General features: G+C 42.5%; 1 protein-coding gene across 5 annotated transcripts in view; it reads right to left on the bottom strand.

The window, feature by feature from the left end:
- Window positions 1–21,662, bottom strand: part of CAMSAP2 (calmodulin regulated spectrin associated protein family member 2) — a 170,641-nt gene that overhangs the window by 139,951 nt on the left and 9,028 nt on the right. For all 5 annotated transcript variants that reach the window (XM_054036732.1, XM_054036733.1, XM_054036735.1 and 2 more), the window contains exon 2: window positions 15,369–15,628. In XM_054036732.1, coding sequence (XP_053892707.1) covers window positions 15,369–15,628 — 260 coding nt within the window. The remainder of the gene's footprint in view (window positions 1–15,368; window positions 15,629–21,662) is intronic.

Genomic DNA, 21,662 nt, shown 5'->3' with positions numbered 1-21,662 from the left:
CCTATACACGCGCCCTGGACAGTGAAAAAGAACTCTTCACCACCATTCTGCACTTGCTCAGACGGTAGTTGGAGTGTGCTTTTGGACATCTCAAAGGGAGATGGAGAAGCTTACTGACTCGCTCTGATCTCAGCGAAACCAATATCCCCATTGTTATTGCAGCTTGCTGTGTGCTCCACAATCTCTGTGAGAGCAAGGGGGAGACCTTTATGGCGGGGTGGGAGGTTGAGGCGAATAGCCTGGCTGCTGATTACGCCCAGCCAGACAGCCGTGCGATTAGAAGAGCCCAGCGGGAGGCGCTGTGCATCCGGGAGGCTTTGAAAGCTAGGTCCCTGAGTGAGCAAGGTAACCTGTGACTATTACGTTTGTTTACAGAGAAGCTGAACCTGCCCCCGTTTCTTTACCCAGTGAATGTTCACTATCCTCTCCAGTTTCATACCCCGTTCACCCCCTTCCAACACACGTTTAAAAATAAAATCACTGGAAATTTGTTAATGAACACCATTTTCTTTATTACTGTTTTCGCGGTAAAGTGTTGAAACTGGGACACAGACTGTGGTGGGGAGCGGGTGTAGTGTAGTGATGCAAAGGACGCTTCTAAACTCAAGGAATGACATGCTCCTGCTTCTAGAGTGGTCCGCACTGGTGAACTGGTTGTTACAACGGAGCCTGCCACCCCTCCTGTTCAGGACTCTGTGTGTAGGGGCTACGTGACTTTCTGGCAGGGGGAGGATGGTTACAGATCCCCTGCTGCGTGGCTCTGTGATCCAGGATAAGGACCGCTGCATAAGATCTCTAACCGCCCTCCCCCACCACAAAGTCACATAGGCCCAACCCCCCCCAGGAAATGAAAACCACCTCCCAGACTGACCAGGGTGCCTAGTGACTGCAATGTGTGTGTGACCTGCTGCTGAACCTGCCCCCGTGTCTGTACCCTAGTAAAGGTGACTGTCCTGTCCAATTACCAACTCCTTCCCCCCCTTCAAACAGACTGTCCTCTAAAAAAACATGATGGAAACAGTAATTGACAGAAACATATTTTTTATTAAGAACTATACTGTTAGGGGATGAAACTGGGATGGGGGCTTGGGTGAGGCAGGAAGGAAAGGACTTATCAAATCTTGGGGAATGACAGCCTTCTGGTATTTGAGCAGTCTGCAGGGGTGGAGTGACAGTTTTCATGGACTCTGCCACTCCTCCTTCTTGGTACTTTGGGTGAGGGGGGGTATGGGACTTTGTGGGGGGGGAGGGTGGTTACACATAGACTGCAGCGGGGCTCTGTCCTCCTGCCTCTGGTCCTGCAGAACATCCACAAGGCGCCGGAGCGTGTCCGTTTACTCCCTCATTAGTCCAAGCAGCGTTTGAGTTGCCTGCTGGTCTTCCTCCCGCCACCTCTCCTCCCGTTCACTGTGTGCTCGCTGGTATTGCGACATGTTCTCCCTCCACTGGGTCTGCTGGGTTGCCTCGGCTCGGGAGCAGCCCATAAGTTCTGAGAACATGTCGTCCCGTGTCCTTTTCTTTCTACGCCTAACATGCGCCAGCCTCTGGGAGTGTGATGCCAGGGTAGGTCGGGAGACAGTCACAGCTGTGGGATGGGAAAAAGGGAGTGAATTCCTCAGAATTTTTTTTGGTGAACAAAGAACAGTCTTTCTCTGAACAAGACCATGCACAGCACCTATCACATGCGCACTCAGGACAAGGTCAAATTTTCGGCCGTCGTGTTCAGTGCATGGGGTCTTGCAGTGCAGATCAGACAAGCGCGGCCGGACAGCGGAATTTGGGTAGCAGGTTGACATGGTAAGCCGTAGACTTGTGGCAGCTTAAAACTTTAATAATAGCACTGCCCTACTTTCACGTTCAAAGCAATGCTCCTAGCATTGGCCAGTTCCTGCTGCCAGCAATCCGGCAAGCATGAACTCTGCCCTTGTCCCACCCTCTCGCGGCTGTCCCTGGGAAAGATCCCTGTATGCTGCCCCTCTCCCGCCTCCACCACATGGCTGTAAACCGCCGGTTACAGTTCTGTAAAGGAACAGGCAAGCAGTCCCAATACTAACATTCCCCTAATTCAAAGCAGGTCACCATGAGCGACATTCTGATGAGGATTTCAGAGAGCAACAAGGAACGCATGCTTTGTGAAAGCCTGCAAAGACCAGGGCCGTATGCCGCCATGCTCTGCAAGGCAATGATCCCACAGTACTTGCTGCTAGCCTGGAGCGGGAACGTTTCCTACTACGGAGGACACAACAAGGCCGCTCTCCCAAGGAACCTCATGCAAAGGCTTTCCAATTACCTCCAGGAGAGCTTCATGGAAATGTCCCATGAGGATTTCAGCTCTATCCCCGAACATATAGACCGAATTTTACTGTAGCTGCACTGGCAAGGAATAAACAGTAGAGCGCCCAGGGCAAACCAATCATGATAAACCGGACATTGTTAGATTGTTTGGCAGTAGTTGCACTGCCAAAGACTAAACCTTTAAGCGCCTAGGGCAAAGTAATTATGAAAAACCCACTGTTAATATTAATGTTCTGTTCAAAATAAATCTTTACATGTCTATAACACTTACCGACTGATCCTTCCCCTGATTCTGGGTCTGGGTTAACGCCTGGGGACGGTAGGTAGGGGATCTCGGTGAGGGTGATGAAGAGATCCTGGCTGTCTGGGAAATCAGCGTTGTAAGCGCTGTTGACTGCCTCGTCCTCCTCATCTCCTTCCTCATCTTCCCTGTCCGCTAACATCTCCGAGGAAGCGGGCGTCGACAATATCCCATCCTCAGAGTCCACGATCAGTGGTGGGGTAGTGGTGGCGGCCGCACCTATGATGGAATGCAGTGCCTCGTAGAAATGGCACGTGTGGGGCTGGGATCCGGAGCGTCCGTTTGCCTCTTTGGTCTTCTGGTACCCTTGTCTCAGCTCCTTGATTTTCACACGGCACTGCGTTGCATCCTGGCTGTATCCTCTCTCTGTCATGGCTTTTGAGATCTTCTCATAGATCTTTGCATTCCTTTTGCAGTCTTTTTGATCGCAGCTCCGAAAGCACGGACTCATCGCCCCACACAGTGATCAGATCCAAGACTTCCCGATCAGTCCATGCTGGGGCCCTCTTTCTATTCTGAGATTGCATGGTCATCTCTGCTGGAGAGCTCTGCATCGTTGCCAGTGTTGCTGAGCTTGCCACGATGTCCAAACAGGAAATGAGATTCAAACTGCCCAGACAGGAAAAGGAATTCAAATTTTCCTGGGGCTTTTCCTGTGTGGCTGGTCAGAGCATCCGAGCTTGGACTGCTGTCCAGAGCGTTAACACAGTGGTGCACTGTGGGATAGCTCCCGGAGCTATTAGCGTCGATTTCCATCCACACCTACCCTAATTCGACATGGCCATGTCGAATTTAGCGCTACTCCCCTCGTTGGGGAGGAGTACAGAAGTCGAATTTAAGAGACCTCTATGTCGAACTAAATAGCTTTGTTGTGTGGACGGGTGCAGAGTTAATTCGATTTAACGCTGCTAAATTCGACATAACCTCCTAGTGTAGACCAGGCCTAAGAGGGTCACTTTTTAAAATCTGCAATACTTTAGTCTAATAGTTTTTCTTGTACTTACCAAGTAATTAGTAAATTGGACTAGCAACATATTTCAGTATAGATCTGGGTAAGTCATTTAACTAGAGTGAACAAAGGGATACATTTCAATGTTAAAGTAGCCAAGATTTAAATCATATTGATATACAATGTACTAGTACTCATTTCTCTGCTTCTCCAACAGAAGTCTTAGACATCCCTCAGATTTGATTAGTGTAGACAATGTGTTCATTGCTCTAGAACGTTTGCATAATAAGGCACTTTACAGTGGTTTTGCAATACTCATGTTGCATTTTCTTTGAAAAGAGTTTAAATACAGGAAACCGTTCCCGCTCCCGACATAAAGGCAATCTAAATGGAGAAGGATTTAAATAGGTTTGTACCATGAAAAACAAATATGGCACTTTACTAATGCAGGAGCTTCAACTCCTAGGTGGGAGCCTAGGATTCAGCTCTACCAGCTAAATCAAATAGCAACACAACTTGCCCTGGTGACATTAGGGTTTTAAAAATGTATTAGTTAAAAACTTGTATCCAACAAATTTAAATTGCTCCAGCACAACTCAAGTTTTGTCCTCTTCTAGACAAAGCCTTATGCTGTTTTATTAGATGTTGGACTGTATTAACGAATATCCTAGTTTAGAGACAAGACAGGGTAGACTAATATATGCTGACCTGGTTAAGTTAATGCCTGTCATGAGTTAGTTTTCACTTTCTGGTTTAATACTACTTTGCTTGCCCATTTAAAACAAGGTTAGAAAAATAACTAAATTAAAAATAAACAATTTTCATTGAAATTTTAATTTTCTTTTTATATGAAGTTTTATAAAATCCTTTAAATTGATTTCAGTCTTAGACACGTGGCTCAATCTGAAATAGGAAAGTACTACAGTACTGCAAACTATGTCTGCAAACTATTCGCAAATATCTACAACTGTATTTCAAAGCCAATTTCTTCAAGCAAGGCTCATTCACAATTTATATAAATTTCAAATTCAAGCCCACAAGCTTACTGAGTTCTCACACAAAACAGGCTACAGGGGGCTCTGAATACATAAAAAATAGTTAATTGTTTTATAATATAATCTTCTGTGAAACTCTGACTAGTTTACCAAAGAATGCATCATTCTGTGGCATCACTGCTGCTACCATTACTCCCATGCAACCCTGAATTAAACTGATTCCAAAATTTATACTCCAACACAAAAGTCTACTGTCCAGGAGAGAACTTTGGAATAAATGAGAAATAGTTTGTTATGAGTGACTACAAAAAGAAAATATTGCAATTTCTCCGGTAAGTGATTTCATAGCAGACTTTCTGGAGACACAACATATTACATATAAATTAAATTATTTTCTAACAGTTCCATTGTAAAGCTATATATTTTCATTCGAGTTTGTTTGTTTTCCCTTCAAAGTAGGCTGTCAGAAACACAAAAAAAGCAGCTTTATTTAATAACTTCTACATGGCAGTATTTACAGTGCAAAAAATATTAAGTTTAATCAATTTTTGTTCAGCAAGTATACAATACATAACTTCAGCCAAAAACAGACCAAGAATATTATGCTCTTCAAGTCCTTCCTCAGCATAATAGAAACTTCAATATCCAAACTGATCTGTTTGACCGTTCATTTGAATATATATTAGATGTTGAATTCTAATTAGATATTACTGCAACATTCATCCTAAATCAAGTACTCACATTTACACATGACAAAAAAAGGCAACACATTTTCTATACAAGAAACGGACACATTCAGAATCATGCCGCAATGTCACATGGTACAACAGATTCACCAGGTTATAGGTCAACATGTATGCTACACGGAGAGCGGTAACAGCAGATGGAATTATCATCAGTTGTTAAGGTGATGGATTAAACTCTGGAGAATCTAGCACAGGGATGGGCAAACTACAGGCTGCGGGCTTTGGATCCGGCCGGCAGGATTGCCACCCTGGTGGCGCCGCGGGCCCTGTGCCGCTCCCAGAAGCGTGCGGCACCCACATTTACACAACAGAAAAAGGTAACACATTCTCTATATAAGAAGCAGGGGAACTGCGGCCAATGGGAGCTTTGGGGGAGGTACCCACAGGCGAGGGCAGCGTGTGGTGCCCTCTGCCCCCCAGGGACCACAGGGACATAGTGCTGGCTGCTTCCGGGAGTGGAGCAGAGCGGCGCGGGGACAGGGCAGGCAGGGAGCCCCCTGCTGCACCCCGCACCCCAATCCTCTGCCCTGAGTCCCCTTGTACATCTGCACCCCTCCTGCGCCCCAACCCCCTGCCCTGAGCCCCCCTGTACACTTGCACCCCTTGCCCTGAGCCCCCTTGTACACCCCATGCCTAAACCCCTTGCCCTGAGCCCCTTCCTGCACACCGCACCTCCTCCCATACCCTGCACTCCCTCCCACACCCCAACCCCCTGCCCCAGACCTACATTGATGGCCCTGCATGCCATTTCCCCACCCAGATGTGGCCCTCAGGCCAAAATGTTTGCCTACCCTTGTTGTAAGCTCTTCAGGACAGGAACCATGCCTTATTTTTCATTTTGTCAAGTATCTGTTATGCTTTTTGATGCTGTAAAAATTAATTCAACAGCAATTTACACTGTTACATGAAACTCCAGGATCTGCAGCATGTAGTTGCAAACTTTCTGGGTGAGGGGAAAATATAACCTCTAGAGTCCTTCCCCAGGGTATGAGATACAGATTCCTCTGATGAGATGGAGAAAAGGGATGTCATTTCAAATGGAAACATTCTGTGAAGAGACCAAAATCTGCACTGGGGCATACATTTTCTTATTGGATTACAGAGAGCTATAGACCTGGGCTACAGATATCAATACTGGCACATTCAAAGTTCCATTCCAGTTGGTAAACAAATATGTAATAATGACCACTGGAGACTTCAACATAGAAGTTAACATTTTAGCATACCAAGAGATATTCTTAAATAAATCTAGATAGACTGTGTTGGGAGAATGATTTTAAGCAGTTTTCTTCACAGAATGCACTTTTGAGAAAGGGTATTAAAAGAAGGTAAGCTGCAACTAAATGGAGGATAAATATTAGAATGGTTGTTGCAAAGCTTTTTTTTTTAATTTAAAATCAAGCCTTGATAAAACCAGCATCATGGTATAGAAATACTTTTTGTGTGTGTAAGTGTTATTAACATCTTGCTTGGAGCCTCAAAAGTATGCTAATTCAGAGAGAACCTTAATCTTTTCCTAGCTATTAAAATACATTAAACATGTAAAAATGATGGTTCTGTCTATTGTAGACAAACAACCAATTAAAAAAAAAGGAAACCGCATGTTCACAGGTTTTTGAATGGTTTTAATAGTAATAATAGTATACAGCCACTTACAAAATATAAAAATAAGATTTAGTTCAAAATTTATCATGAAAGGCAGTGTAGAAGAACACTGGAAATCAGGGAGCCCTGAGTTCTCATCCCAAGGCTTCCGCTCACTTGCTGTTGGTAACTTATTTGATTCATTTAACCTCTGTTTAGTTTATACAACTGCAAAAATGGGAGAATAATACTTGACTGCCTTTATAAAAGAGTGTAGTGAGGATTAATGTTTGCAGAAGTGTTTACAGTTTTAAGTTAAAATATTTTATAAATCACTGTGCATGTGTGAAAATTTAAGATTATTGTTAAAGTAAATAAAGGGTTGAGTAATTGAGCAGTATCTTCTCAGATAAAAGTTCAAAATTTAGCAGACCTTATAAATACATTTATTAGATGATACTTAGGACATGAAGAACATACTTCACTCCCATCTTCCTATATTTGAATGACTATACATGGAAACATTTTGAGACACGGCTCATTTTTCTAAAGACAGGTGAAGTTAGATGCAGAGTATGCTCTGTTTGCAATTTTCTAGACTCCAGAATTTATTTTGAAGCCAAATTGTCTACATTTCAGTATGCAGGAGGAAGACAGGTGGGAGGTGTTTCCAGATGATCCACTGTGTGGATCCTTGGCTCCCTCTCCTCAAAATGCCAGGCCTGCAGTAGGGGCACTCTGGGCTCTTTAACCTTCCACAAAACGTGTGCAGGTTTGTCTCCCCTCTCTCCAGTGCATCTCCCCTGCACCTGGATGGACAGTTTAAGAATTTTTCTCTAACCAGATACATGGGCAGATTCATATGAAAATGTTACAATTTATAAGTATTTGAAAACTCTCTCTATTTACCTGAGGAGAAACACTGTCATTTGACAGAATTTCAGAAAGCTACTAAGTCACATCAAGATGATTTATTGTTATACTGTAATACTGCATTATCACATAATTGTGTTGTCAGAAAAATGGCATCATATAATGATGCCACATCATGCTATAATATCCTTTTCACATCCCTAGAACTCCTTCCTGGATGCAGAGAGCAAAAGAAGGGATCCTTACTATCCCTTCTCAATCCCTTCTCCCCTGAAGGAGAAAGATTAGTCAACAAATGAATCCAAATGGTTCCCATGCTACAATTCTGCTTTCTCATATGGCTCATTTTGCTCAAAACATGTAAACTGGATAATTTAGAGATTGCTCATGTCTGGGATCAGACAGAGCAAGCAGAAGACCAGTCAAATGTGTGACCCTGTAAAAGGACTGCCCTGAGGTTTTTCTCCCAGATGATGGGAGAACCTGACCACAACCCAGTTACTTGCACTGGGTAGCTCCACCTGGTTCCTTAGAGTTAGAAGGGACTGCAGGGGTCATCTAGTCCAATCCCCTGCCAAGATGCAGAATTTGTTGTGGCTAAGCAATCCAAGAGAGATGACTACCCAACCTCCTTTTGAGAGCCTCCAGTGAAGGAGCTTCCACAACCTCCCTAGGCAACCTGTTCCATTGTTCTCAGAGTTAGAAAGTTTTTCCTGAGATTTAATCTACATCTGCTATAATTCAGTTTGAACCCATTGCCCTTTGTCCTGCCCTCTGTGGCAAGAGAAAACAACTTTTCCATCCTTCGTATGGCAGCCTTTCAAGTATTTGAAGACAACTCTCATGTCGCTCCTTAATCTCCTCTTTTCCAAACTAAATATACCCAGTTCCTTCAGCCTTTGCTCATATGGCTTGCATTCCATCCCCTTGATAATCTTTGTTGCTTGCCTCTGGATCCTTTCCAGTTTCTCTACATCCTTTCCATACATTGATGACACTATAGCCCAGCTGAGGCCTAGCCAGCGGCAAGCAGAGCAGTACTATCACCTCCAGTGACCTGCATGCTATGCCTAAGTAAATGCAACCTAAAATTGCATTTGCTTTTTTTGCAATAGCATCGCACTGCTGACTCATATTGAGGTTGTGATCCACCACTACTCCCAGATACTTCTCAGCAGTGCTGCTGCCAAGACAGTTATCCCCCATTCTGTATTTATGCATTGGTTTTTCTTCCCAAAGTGTAGCACCTTACATTTGTCTTTGCTGAATTTCATTTTGTCTATAGCCCAGTTCTCCAGTTTATCAAGAACCCTCTGAATTTTAGCTCTATCCTCCAGCACACTCTCTATTCTTAAATCCAAGTAATTAATAAAGATGTTAAACACTGGACCCAGAACAGATCCCCGTGGAACCCTATTTGAGACCTCCCTCCAATCTGATATCATTCCATTAATAGTTACTCTGTGTTTGTGGTTGTTTAACCAATTATGTATCCACTTAATGGTAGTTCCACTGAGCCCCCATTTCTTTCAGCTTACTTATCAAAAGATCATGTGGGCCTGTGTCAAAACCCTTGCTGAAGTCCAGGTACATCATGCCTGCCTCTTGCGAGCATTCTTAAGTCTCTCCCTGGGAGTTTGCTGCACTCCCCATAGGGTCAGGATGAAGATCTCCTGCATGGAAGTTCCTCCTATGGCTCCAGGAGTAGCTTCAGCAGTCTCCTGCTTAGGCATCCTGCTCCTCCGCTGCCCCCGCTGACTGCAGTTTCCTCCCTTTTAAAGGCCTATCATTAAGGCTGCGATTTAGTCACGGAGGTCACGGAGTCTGTGACTTCCAAAGACCTCCATGACTTCAGCCAGCACCAGCTGGGAGCTACAGCACCTTGCCACTACTCCCAGCCTCTGCAGGCGGTGGCGGGGACCCCCATGGGCAGCAGGGGGATCCCCATTGCTCTCATCCACCACGGGCGGTAGGGGGGACCCCCTCTGCTCCCAGGCCACCACGGGTGGCAGGGGGACCCCCTACGCTTCCAAGCCGCTGTGGTCAGCAGGAGGGACCCCAGCAGCTCCCAGCTGTTGTGGGCGGCAGGGGGGGATCCCAGGAGCTTGGACCCCCCCCACTCCCATTTTATCATGGGTATTTTTAGTAAAAGTCAAGGACATGTCAAAAGCTTCTGTGAATTCTTCATTATTGCCCATGACCTGTCCATGACTTTTACTGAAAATATCCAACCAAAACAGCCTTAGCCATCATCCATGATTGACATTGCCAGAGACACCTCCCTCATCAGTGTGGGGTCTATACACCACACCAAGGGACCCCATGAAAAGAAGTGTTTATGTAGATTTTTATCAACTCTACAACAAAAGAGTATCCCTCCAACTCACAGGACAAGGATAAACTGACCTACATACATAACGGAGCACTTTATGTTAAAAGTGCTAGTAAGGTGATTGGGCTTGCAATAATAAATACTTTTATATAGATAATTCAGTACTAATATAGAACATGAAATTCTCTATTCCTCCAAATATGGCTCTGGCCCACTGTTAGAGTGGATATATTTTCACATAAAATTACTCAAAATAGTGGGAGTATACAAGAACTAAGTCCACCTTTCCTGCCAATTTCAGTATTCTATTATTATCTGACTTTAAGGCCAAAACCTAAAATATTTTAAATGGCAATTTTGCATGTGAAAGTTTAAATATTTTTTTTCTTTTTTGAAAGTACAACCAATATGGGACTATGAAAATTAAGATCAGTTCACATACTGATCTATGTACATTGTGTCTTAAATGATTACCGTATATACGCGTTTATTAGCCTGATAGTTTATAAGCCGACCCCGACCCCTTTCCCCCCCAAGATGGTTAGGTAAAAATATGACCCTTTCATAAGCTAACCCTATATTTCAGGGGTTGGCAAACTTTGGCTCCTGGCCATCAGGGTAAGCCGCTGGTGGGTTGGGACATTTTGTTTAGCTGGAGCGTGTGGCCACAGGGAGCTGAGGGGCTCCATGCCTGCAGACGCTCCAGGTAAACAAAACGACCATGTATTAGATATTCAAGGATTCCATATATTTTAAATTCAAATTTTGGTGTAGACCCATTTATAAGCCGACCCCGCTCTTTGACGCGTCACTTTTTTACCAAAAATATTTGGCTTATGAACGAATATTTACGGGAATTTTTAAATAAATCTATTTTACTATTTTACCTAGTAAACCTGAACTCTTAAATAACCAAATATAAAAATAATTTGTCCTGTTGTAATAACTGTATTATGCAGGGGGGGGGGGGAAATGCACTGTTGTCCATCTTTAAAACTATCCTGGCACTGGCAGGCTATTACAAATGAAATTTGCCCACTTAAGACAGGCAATTCTGCATCTTAACTGTGATCACCTTGAAAGTCTTTATGCTCTTTAGCAGTATAATTTTTTTAAAGTTTCTATTCTGAGAAAAAAATATTAGTTTTTTTTTAAAAAGTTGATGCTCTTCCCCAATTCTGGATTCTACATTTTATCCTTTATTGTTTGGTGAGAACAGAGTTAGAGTAATTTAAGTATGAACAACCTTTTTTCATCAAAGAGAAAGCTTTGGGATTTGCTGTGGAGAGGCATGGTAATATGAAGATTTACTGTGGGTGTCCCTGGAAGCCCTTGTTAAAATTCTACCTGTAAGTGTGAATTAGGGTTGGAATTTACTTTTCCTGCTCTCAGAGTCCATCCCATTGGGGCTCATACAAATACTTAAATCATCAACGAGTTTGCTTTTATAATAAGCCAGGCCATAGTGCTGGTCCCGGGGTTTATATCAGATTAAAGGTAAACAACTGAGAAGCCCTTTCTTAGGGCAATGGCAACATTGGTGAGCCAAATGCAGCTCAATAAAGTTGTAGCCTACTACAGTACGAGAAAATATGTAGCTATTGTACAGCAAAAACATAACTAGAAAAAAATTGTATAACAAAGTTCCAATTGTCTACAATAATTATGAAATGTTATGTGACACGCTTTCTGAAACCAGAAGAAAAAAAAAATCACTTTAGTTTAATATTACACAGTTCCTCAAACAAAACAAAATATACACCTGACATGATATCTCTGTGGAATAAAAAAAAAGATCCCTTTACAAGTACTGTATTAATATAGACCTGAAGAATGCTTTGTTTTTCCTAGGGAAAAAATAAAGGCAAATACTATACATGTAAATAAACCAAATCATTAAAGCAGGGATCTCAAACTCAAATCACCATGAGGGCCACATGAGGACTAGTACATTGGCCTGAGGATCAAAACTAGAGGAAAGTCATGCTTCTTAAGACTTTTTTGCATAAGGCATTAAAAACAAAATGTCAAACATTTTATGCAATTTGGTTCAACCAGTGGTTCTGCTTCCTGCTTTTAGTTCAACTGGTGGAAGATAGTCTCATAAATTAAAAAAAACCCTCCGCTACATACAACAGAATGCTCAGTAGTGTTTTAACTTCTTCCCTTTCTGCAGCTGTTCCCTAATTAATTCTTTCTACAGTTGAAAACTGAACCAGGTCTAGCCTATTCTAACGTATCTTCTGACTCAAATACAGAAAAGCAACCACCACATGATGATTTCAAACACTTTTTGCACTAGAGCCCCTCTATCCTGGTGGAGTTGCATCACAGAAAACTGTTAAGAGATAGGTGTTCTGAATTAAAGTCCAAGTTTATGGTGAGAGGTGAGGATGTTAAGGAGGGAAGTTATAGGTAACAAGAAAAAAAAGAAAAAGATTCCCATGCTCTCTTAAGCCTCACACAGTTGAATTAATCTACTGCTCTAAGCACACACAGCTGAACATCTACCACTTTATACATTTCCTAGACACAAGCCCATCCCTACTTCTCATGGACATGAAGGCCTTATACCTGTTTGGGACTTCAAAACAAAACCATTAAAGCCTCTAAGTACTGATTTTTTTTTTCTAAGATTTGAAGAATCCAGGTAGATGACCTGTCCTCCAGGCTCCAATCACTAAGTCTGTAAACTGAACGTTTATGGTGCTGAAATTACATTGAATGGGAGGGAGAGGATAGGAAGCACCATTCATGTAGAATGAACAAAGGCCACTGACAATTAGTTTAAACACAGATGTGTGTAAGCTCCCTCGAGACTGTTAAGAGAGCCATCTTTGGCTACTGGAGTGGTTCTCAGAGGCTCTATCAAGCTTTGGACATTACAAATGTCTTGAATCATGTCACTTGCATGACAGGGTTTGTTCTTTATTAGTTAGTTTACTATATGGGGGTGTTTTTCACTCTCCTTTTGTCCAGAATACTGGATGTGTCTGAAATAACCATCTTTGGACTATGTGGGAGCTCCAGAATTCCATGACATGATCTTCCCTTGCTACTATCAGTGCATTGTTCAAAACAGTATGTTACCAGTTGTCTTACACCACATAACTCACTCCTTACTACGGAGGAAGTTATTCTCTTTCTGCTCAGGGTGTCAGAACTATTTTCTCCCATACTATTAAAAGGTTGGGGATGATTCCTTTAATTCATGTTTGCAAAAAGGACAGTTGAGTTATTTGTTTTCAGGTCTCCATTAGATAGTAATTTTTATATTGGCTAGTTACCTTTTTCGATTTCTGAGAGAAGGTGGTGAAGAGAAAGGTTTCAGGTATCTTGTCGGTATCTATGGCTATTTTATTTGTGTACTGATTTTTACAAATGCATCTGCCACACTTTTACATAATTTTAGAAACAATACAAAATATGATGATGAATCTCCAAATATAATAAACCCAAGCCATAGAGCCCTGCAAATCTGCGGGTAGCTGCTTTATATCTGTGGACCATTTTTGCGGATAGCAGGGCGGATGCGGATACAAATTTTGTATCCGCGCAGGGCTCTGACAGCAAGAGCCAGGTGTGCAGCTATGAGAAACCACAACATGGACCCTCCACCTGCCCTGGGCAGGGAGCTTGGGGGACAAGGACGTGGGCTGGGGGCTGCTTGGGTCCCCTGACCAGGACAAGTGGAGGGTCCACCACGCAGCTCCCCACAGCTGTCTGCCCAGCTGTTCCTGTGGCTGGACTGTGGCTCCAAGCCCCCCCCCGCCCCCCGCTGGAACCGGAGAGCTACGCTGGCAGCTGAGGTCCCTCCACCTGCCCTGGGCGTGGGGCCTGAGCAGCTCCAGCCCATATCCCTGCCTCCCAGGAATGCAGAATTTTGAGCACAGATGTTGCGTGTTTGTTGTGATCCAGGTCACTGAGAAAGCAGACAGCAGGCTTCTACAATACAGTCTCTAGGTCAGGGGTTCTCAAACTGGGGGGTTGCGAGGTTATTACATGGGGAGGATGGGCTGCAAGCTGTCAACCTCCACCTCAAGTCCGGCTTTGCCTCCAGCATTTATAATGGTGTTAAATATATACAAAAAAAGTTTTTAATTTATAAGGGGCGAAAATCACACTCAGAGGCTTGCTAGATGAAAGGGGTCACCAGTAAAAAAAAGTTTGAGAGCCACTGCTCTAGGTTGCTTTCACAGTAATATAGAACATGAAGTGAAGAAAACAACTCAATTGGCTAAATCCTTATCTTACTACAACCTTTGGAACACTGGTGTCTTCAAAATAGAGTACTCTACAAGAATGAAGGGAGTTATCCATTTAAAAAAACAAAAAAACAAAAAAAACACCTGAAGCCGCTTTAAGAAATTTAGTTCTGTGAATTTTTTAAAACAACTAAGTAATAGGCCTAAATATTTCCTGGCAATGTAAACATGATGCAGATTAAGTCATGTTAACTGCTTGCTAATAATCTCACACTTTAGAAACCTGAGTTGCTAAGTTTTGTTTTTGTTTTTGTTTTTTCATTCTAGTGAATTTATTGTATAGAGATATTTGTATTCCCAGACCAATACTGCAGAAGTGCTCGGACCATGAAAACTACCAAATGTAGTGGTGAGCAGATTTCAGAAAGTAGATTCCAAGTGAAAGAGATCCAGGGAAAATTGAAGCTGTAGGTTCAGCTATTGGGCTGATGACTTTTATCAAGTCATTTCCCCCCCCCACTATGTATCTAGAAATAGGAATTATGAAAAACAAAAAAAGAGATGGTTCCTCGTAGCCAATCTGCTCTCTAAGTAGAGGGAGAGAAACAGAAATAACCTGTAGATTATCTTCACTAGATCTAGGGGCCGGGACGAAAGCCTAGTCCCAATGAAGTTAAGGGGAGTTTTGCAATGGACTTCACAGAGGCCAGGATTTTATTTAGGGAGTCCACAAATCCTACAAAGCATGGGCTGTGTTTACTCATTTATATAACTTCTAGCACTCTGATTGGAGTATGGTCACTAGTGGAATACAAATAAAATAAGATGTCTCCAGCAGCTCGACTTTATGTATTGAAGTCACATTGTGATTATTTCTTTAATAGAGTTGCTTCTAAATTATCTTTTGTAGTGAACAGACAGCCATGCTACATCTCTCATTACTGTATTTTTAATATGCTGCATGACCAACCAACCAACAGCAACCCCTTTTTCTCAATCACATGTAAACAAACCCAGTGACAGAATAAAGTTTTAATTATACTGCTATTAGGAGCACCAAGAAAAAAAAACACAAAAGCCACACTCACCATCTGAATGGGTTTCTTGTGCAGATCTCTTTCGGTTACCAACTTCTCTTGATCAGTGACATAAAGACCTTTCTGTGCCAAGGCCTGGATAACAGCATCATGACCCAAAAGTGGTTTTGCAGCATCACTCTTGAGAATAAGACTTCCAGCACGACAGTAGAGTTCAGCAGATAGCAGCAAATTAACAACAGGTGGTTTAATGTGTTCCTGGTCATACTGGTCTGTGTAAAATGGTTCTCGCAATTCCTCTGGAACATTTTCTATAAGAACCAAAAGATATAATCAGATAAACAACACTTCACAGTACTAGGAAAGGTACCTACTCTATACACACTTTAAATAATTAAAGTTGTTAGCAGCTAGAAAATATCCCTTTTTATATAATTATTTCTATATTATTTTAACATAAATCTATGGGGGACTCCATTACAGAATAAGAACTGAACAAAACAGTTAGCAAAAGTTACTTATAAATATAATATTGTTAAACAAAATTAGGCCACAGATATTAGCTTGGGGAGAAAACCCAGAGGTTTTACATTGCAAAGCACAACATGGCCAAGATGTGGTTTTAAAGCAGCATTAATTCAAAATGTCTTGGCTTTTCCAAGTTCATGGCCAAACCTTCCTCCTTTTAATGTCATATATCATAGCTCAAGCCACAAAGTCAAAAAGATGTCAGACAGCTGTGATTCAACACAACAAGCTGTCTGTCTCACTCCAGAATTTTATGGAAATAGAACAATAATACATTCTAGTGTACATAACACTTCCGGAGAAAAAAAGAAAGCCACACCCATTTGCTGAAATATGTAAACGCTGTCTCTGGAACTGTGTGTAACTGACTTCCTTTTAACAGAGTGCATTTCTCATTCAAATTAATGGCTGCAGAGCCAACAAAAAACTACACAAGAGTTTGTCAAATTATGCTGAGATTTTCACCCAAAATTGGCACAATGCTGTCTATTACAAGCTTTACAGGAAAAGCCATGACAACTTTTCCAAGTACCATATGCCAGTTATTACAGATGCATCATTCATGAAAGACATAAGATGTTTGAATCAAATAATAATATCCCATTTACAAGTATACCTGAACAGCTATAAAAGAATTCAAAATGTCATTACATCAAATCAAGTAATATTGGCATTAATATCAGATAGGACTTAGATCTTGCCTCAGGATTTCCATTCCCATATGTAAAAACGAAAGCATTACAATGGCATTTGGTGATGGTCTACTCCAGGGGTTGGCAATGTTTGGCACGCAGCTCACCAGGGTAAGCACCCTAGTGGGCCAGGCCAGTTTATTTACCTGCTGACGCGGCAGGTTTGGCTGATTGCGGCCCCCACTGGCCGCGGGGTTCGCCGTCCCGGGCCAATGGGGGCAGCGGGAAGCCACGGCCAGCACATCCCTTGCCCACGCCGCTTCCTGCCACCCCCATTGGCCCGGGACAGTGAACAGTGGCGAGTGGGGGTCCACGATCAGCCGAACCTGCCGCATCAGCAGATAAATAAACTGGCTTGGCCCGCTAGGGTGCTTACCCTGGTGAGCCACATGCCAAACGTTGCCAACCCCTGGTCTACTCACAGAAGTGCAATCTCAGTCACCCCAAAGCATGCTAGACTGGTATCATTTGTGGGACAAGGGACCATATGTCCAGTCTTTGGACTGGAGTTTAAGTACCCATTCACTTGTGACAGGGAAGGGAGAAACAAGAGCTGGGAAGGGAGAAACAAGAGCCAAGAAATCAAGGGCCAAGAAGAAACAGCAAAGAAAACTGCAGGCTTTTTCCAGCTTATGTGATGTGATAAGAAATACATGACTGGGAATCTGAACCACCTGGTATTGCCCACTGTCGGAAGATAGGATAATGGTCTGGACGGACCACTGTTCTGACCCAATATGGCCATACTTATATTCTTAATCCACACGGGGGGGTGGGAGGGAGTGGGAACAATAGAATATCATGGGGATTATCTTTTCAGTTATAACACCAAGTCAAATTTATTCTATTATATAGTCAAAGTGCTTCCTTAATTAGCTTTTAAAGAACTACCTTTCTTTTATCAATTGGTTACTGGAGGAGATAAGGGTTATAGAAGCCCGATGTTTTTCTAGATTTTAAACAAAAAGTGTACTTCTTAAATGCCTCCCTCAGTCCCCCACCATGATAAAGGTAATGTTGGATGAGATGTTGCTATTGATTTGCAGATTCTATATATCAAGAGGGAAGAGAAACTGTTTCTAATTTAATAAACAGAACAAAAAGTTACCATTAGCTGAAGTTTGGCTAGGAGTTTAACATTTTAGGCTTAAAATGCAGATCATAATGATTTGTCTGCAAAACTAATTGATGCCCTTTAAAAACATTTTAAGTCCACTGGCAAACAAAAGTTATCTCTTCACAATTAAACAATTATCTGCTGGCTTTCCCATTTTAATCTAACTACTACCTTGCAAACAAAACAAAACAAAAAAAAAAACCAAAACAAAACAAGGGGGTAAAGTTCTTTATGCCTTCTGTGACAAAGTTCCTCCTCTATCTTGGTGGGTCCTGTGCTTATTGGCGGATTTTCTTGCCGCAGAGATTCACCATGTGGGTTGGGGAACAGCCCAGAGACCTTCCCCTCTGGAAGAACCCACAGTCCAGGTCAATTGGGAGGTTTGGGGGGAACCCGGGCCTGCCCTCTACTCCGGGTTCCAGCCCAGGGCCCTGTGGACTGCAGCTGTCTATAGTGCCTCCTGTAACAGCTGCATGACAGCGACAACTCCCTGGGCTACTTCCCCATGGCCTCTTCCAAACACCTTCCTTATTCTCACCACAGGACCTTCCTCCTGGTGTCTGATAACGCTTGAGCTCCTCAGTCCTCCAGCAGCACACCCTCTCACTCTCAGGGCTTGTCTATACTTATGCGCTGGTTCGGCGGCAGGCAATCGAACTTATGGGTTCGATTTATCGTGTCTTGTCTGGACGCGATAAATCGAACCCAGAAGTGCTCCCCGTCGACTCCAGTAATCCTGCTCGGCGCGAGGAGTATGCGGAGTCAACGGGGGAGCCTGCCTGCCGGGTCTGGACCGTGGTAAGTTCGAACTAAGGTACATCGACTTCAGCTACGTTATTCACGTAGCTGAAGTTGCGTACCTTAGTTCGAATTGGGGGGTTAGTGTAGACCAGGCCTCAGCTCCTTGCACCTCTTGCTCCCAGTTCCTCACACTCGCACCACAAACTGAAGTGAGCTCCTTTTTAAAACCCAGGTGCCCTGATTAGCCTGCCTTAATTGATTCTAGCAGCTTCTTAATTGACTCCAGGTGTCCTAATTAGCCTGCCTGCCTTAACTGGTTCTAGCAGGTTCCTGATTACTCTAGTGCAGCCCCTGCTCTGGTCACTCAGGGAACAGAAAACTACTCATCCAGTGACCAGTATATTTGCCCTCTACCAGACTCCTGTACCCCACTGATTTGGGTCTGTCACACTCCCTTAAAAGATAGTAAGTCTCAGATCTACATTTATGTAAATGATTTTGTACAATACTGATGTCTGAACATTTTATATATAGCACAATGAATCCTATTTGACTGAAGCTTCAGTTTAACTGTATACATTTGTTTAGTGTATTTTGAGTCATAATAGTTTCAAAAATGAAACAATATAAAAAAGGGTCCTTACCACTGTGCTGTGATTAGTTTGATGTGTTAGCAGCACTGTTCGCTGCTCCAGGCTAATGGGGGCTGCGGGAAGCAGCACGGGCTGAGGGATGTGCTGGCCGCCACTTCCCGCAGCCCTCATTGGTCTGGAACGGCGAACCGTGGCCAGTGGGAGCTGCGATCAGCCGAACCTGTGGACGTGGCAGGTAAACAAACTGGCCCGGCCTGCCAGGTGGCTTACCCTAGCAGGCCGTGGGCCAAAGGCTGCCGATCCCTGTAATATAGGATGCCATATTCATTTCTAGTTGTTTTGCTATTCTTTTTATCATTTCTAATGATTATTCTCTGCCCTAAAATGCATCATCTTAATAAATATATTTAAGCTGTCAAGGAACTTATCACCTTTACAAAATACCAAATGAACTGTAAACTTTTACAGTTACTCTGATTGTGTCAATCACAAAATAATCCTCCTTCCTTAAACACAAAAATTAGGACATGACATCCTGCAGAACCTTTCATCTTAAAGCCATTTCTCAAAGACACCACACATGTTCCTTTCCCCATATGCAGCAATGTCCTCATGCTTTATAGCTTTTATTAGATTTATCTGAGATTTGCCCATGGAACCAGTGATTTCTTTAGCTGGGGGGGGAAGGGATAGCTCAGGGGTTTGAACATAGGCCTGCTAAACCCAGGGTTGTGAGTTCAATCCTTGAGGGGGCCACCTAGGGATCTAGGGCAAAAAATCAGTACTTGGTCCTCCTACTGAAGGCAGGGGGCTGGACTCAATGACCCTTTGGGGTCCCTTCCAGTTCTATGAGAGAGGTATATCGCCATAAAATTATGCTGGCTAAATTAAATTATTTTCTTTTTTAGTACCAATTTAAGATTGAAAACACATTATAAGCTAAAACATTAATGAGTAGTACACAATCAATTGAAAGAAAACCAATTTTCAAAGCAAGCCACTACAGGTGTATACACATAACAAAAAGTCCAGACTGCATGCAGGCCATAGAAGCTCAGAATAAGCTCCCGTTCTGGATAGCATATATGGCAAGATTTAATCCCATTTCCATAGATAACTGGCTTCAAGTCAAGTGGACACTTTTTGAAGGTACAAAGCAACTAAAATAAATGCTCCAAATAAAGTAGAAACCAGATAAATTTGTTTACTGCAATACCATCAGAACAAGTATAATCACAGACACATACAAAATTACAAGAACACTGGGAAACTATAGAAAGAAGGAATTAACTGTTAAAACAGGATGAAAAGTGTGCCACTAAATCCAAGGATGGTTTTTGAGGAAACCCCCACTGAACAGGATTCTATTTCTCACTGACAGAAATGTATAAATCTTTTTTCTGGTGCAATGTATGTATTATAAGAAAACAGAAATCAGAACTAGTCTTGATAACAGATCAATGGATTTCAAGAGTTTTGCAGTTTGCCACTGATTAAGAACTGTGTTATAGACTTTAAGCTAGATATAACAATTTCTTTCATTGCATCTGAAGAAGTGAGGTTCTTACCCACGAAAGCTTATGCTCCCAATACTTCTGTTAGTCTTAAAGGTGCCACAGGACCCTCTGTTGCTTATTTCTTTCATTGCTTTCCTAAGACCATGGTCTTACAATGGAGCTGTGTGCAGGTGGATTTATGGTCTGTGTAGAGCCTTGAAGTCAATGGGGCTCCACACAGGCATAGCGGGCCATGTTTACATGGAGCGCCAAGTAGGACTGGAGTTTGTCTGTAAAACTGAAGTCCTACTAGATGTAGTAGGAATCTGATGCTAATTTTAGTAAATTAATACCTTTGCTTCCCCACACCTTGCCTCCAAAAGGACCTCAAGGTCAAGCTTTGAAGTTAATGAGTAGTTTCAAAAAAAGATGTGTGGTTATGCTCTGCTGCCCAAAAATACAGTTGTTCTTGAAACCAACACTGAAATATGCAGGACCTGTCCATTACATTGGGCTGGATTGACATATTGTCAGTAGGACACAGGTTTCATTTTTGGAAAGCACAAACCACACGGAGAATTCCAATCTTGAACTTGGGTTTAGAGATTTCATCGGTCCTGGGCTACCAGGAGACCAGTCAAAACAAATACACAAGCTCAACATACGATATTTTGTTTTTTGTGTTTTCCTTTCTGTACTACTGCCCCAAAATGAAATTAACTGGCTTATTTCACTTCATTTACTTGGGTCCAATACTTTGATGATAGTGCCGTGTGTCATTCTATTCTATAATTTGTAATGGACTGAGGGAATGATCCTGCACACATTTATGCACATGCTTAACTTCACACACTGCAAGTAGTCCTATTATTTCAATAGGATTACTCACAGCAGCGAAAGATAAGCACACATATATTGTGTATAGGGGATCCAGGCCTGAAAGATGTGTCTCTCTCATAAGACATGAAGATTTTAGTTAACCAAAATTTTTAATAGTTTAATCACGCTTTCCATTTTTAACCCACACATTCTCTTATTAGAGAGTACCTCCAGAACTTAAGATAATACCAAAATGAACATTTCAGTTACAGGTTCACACAGAGATTACTCAATAGTTTCCTTCCCGCTTCATCAAAATTTTGGAGGAATACCCACTAATAACTTTTTTAAAGAAGTAA

Source organism: Malaclemys terrapin, chromosome 8 (assembly GCF_027887155.1).
Source record: "Malaclemys terrapin pileata isolate rMalTer1 chromosome 8, rMalTer1.hap1, whole genome shotgun sequence".
Classification (NCBI taxonomy): Eukaryota; Metazoa; Chordata; order Testudines; family Emydidae; genus Malaclemys; species Malaclemys terrapin.
The sequence above is the reverse complement of the archived record's forward strand: the minus strand, read 5'-3'. Positions and strand labels throughout refer to the sequence as shown.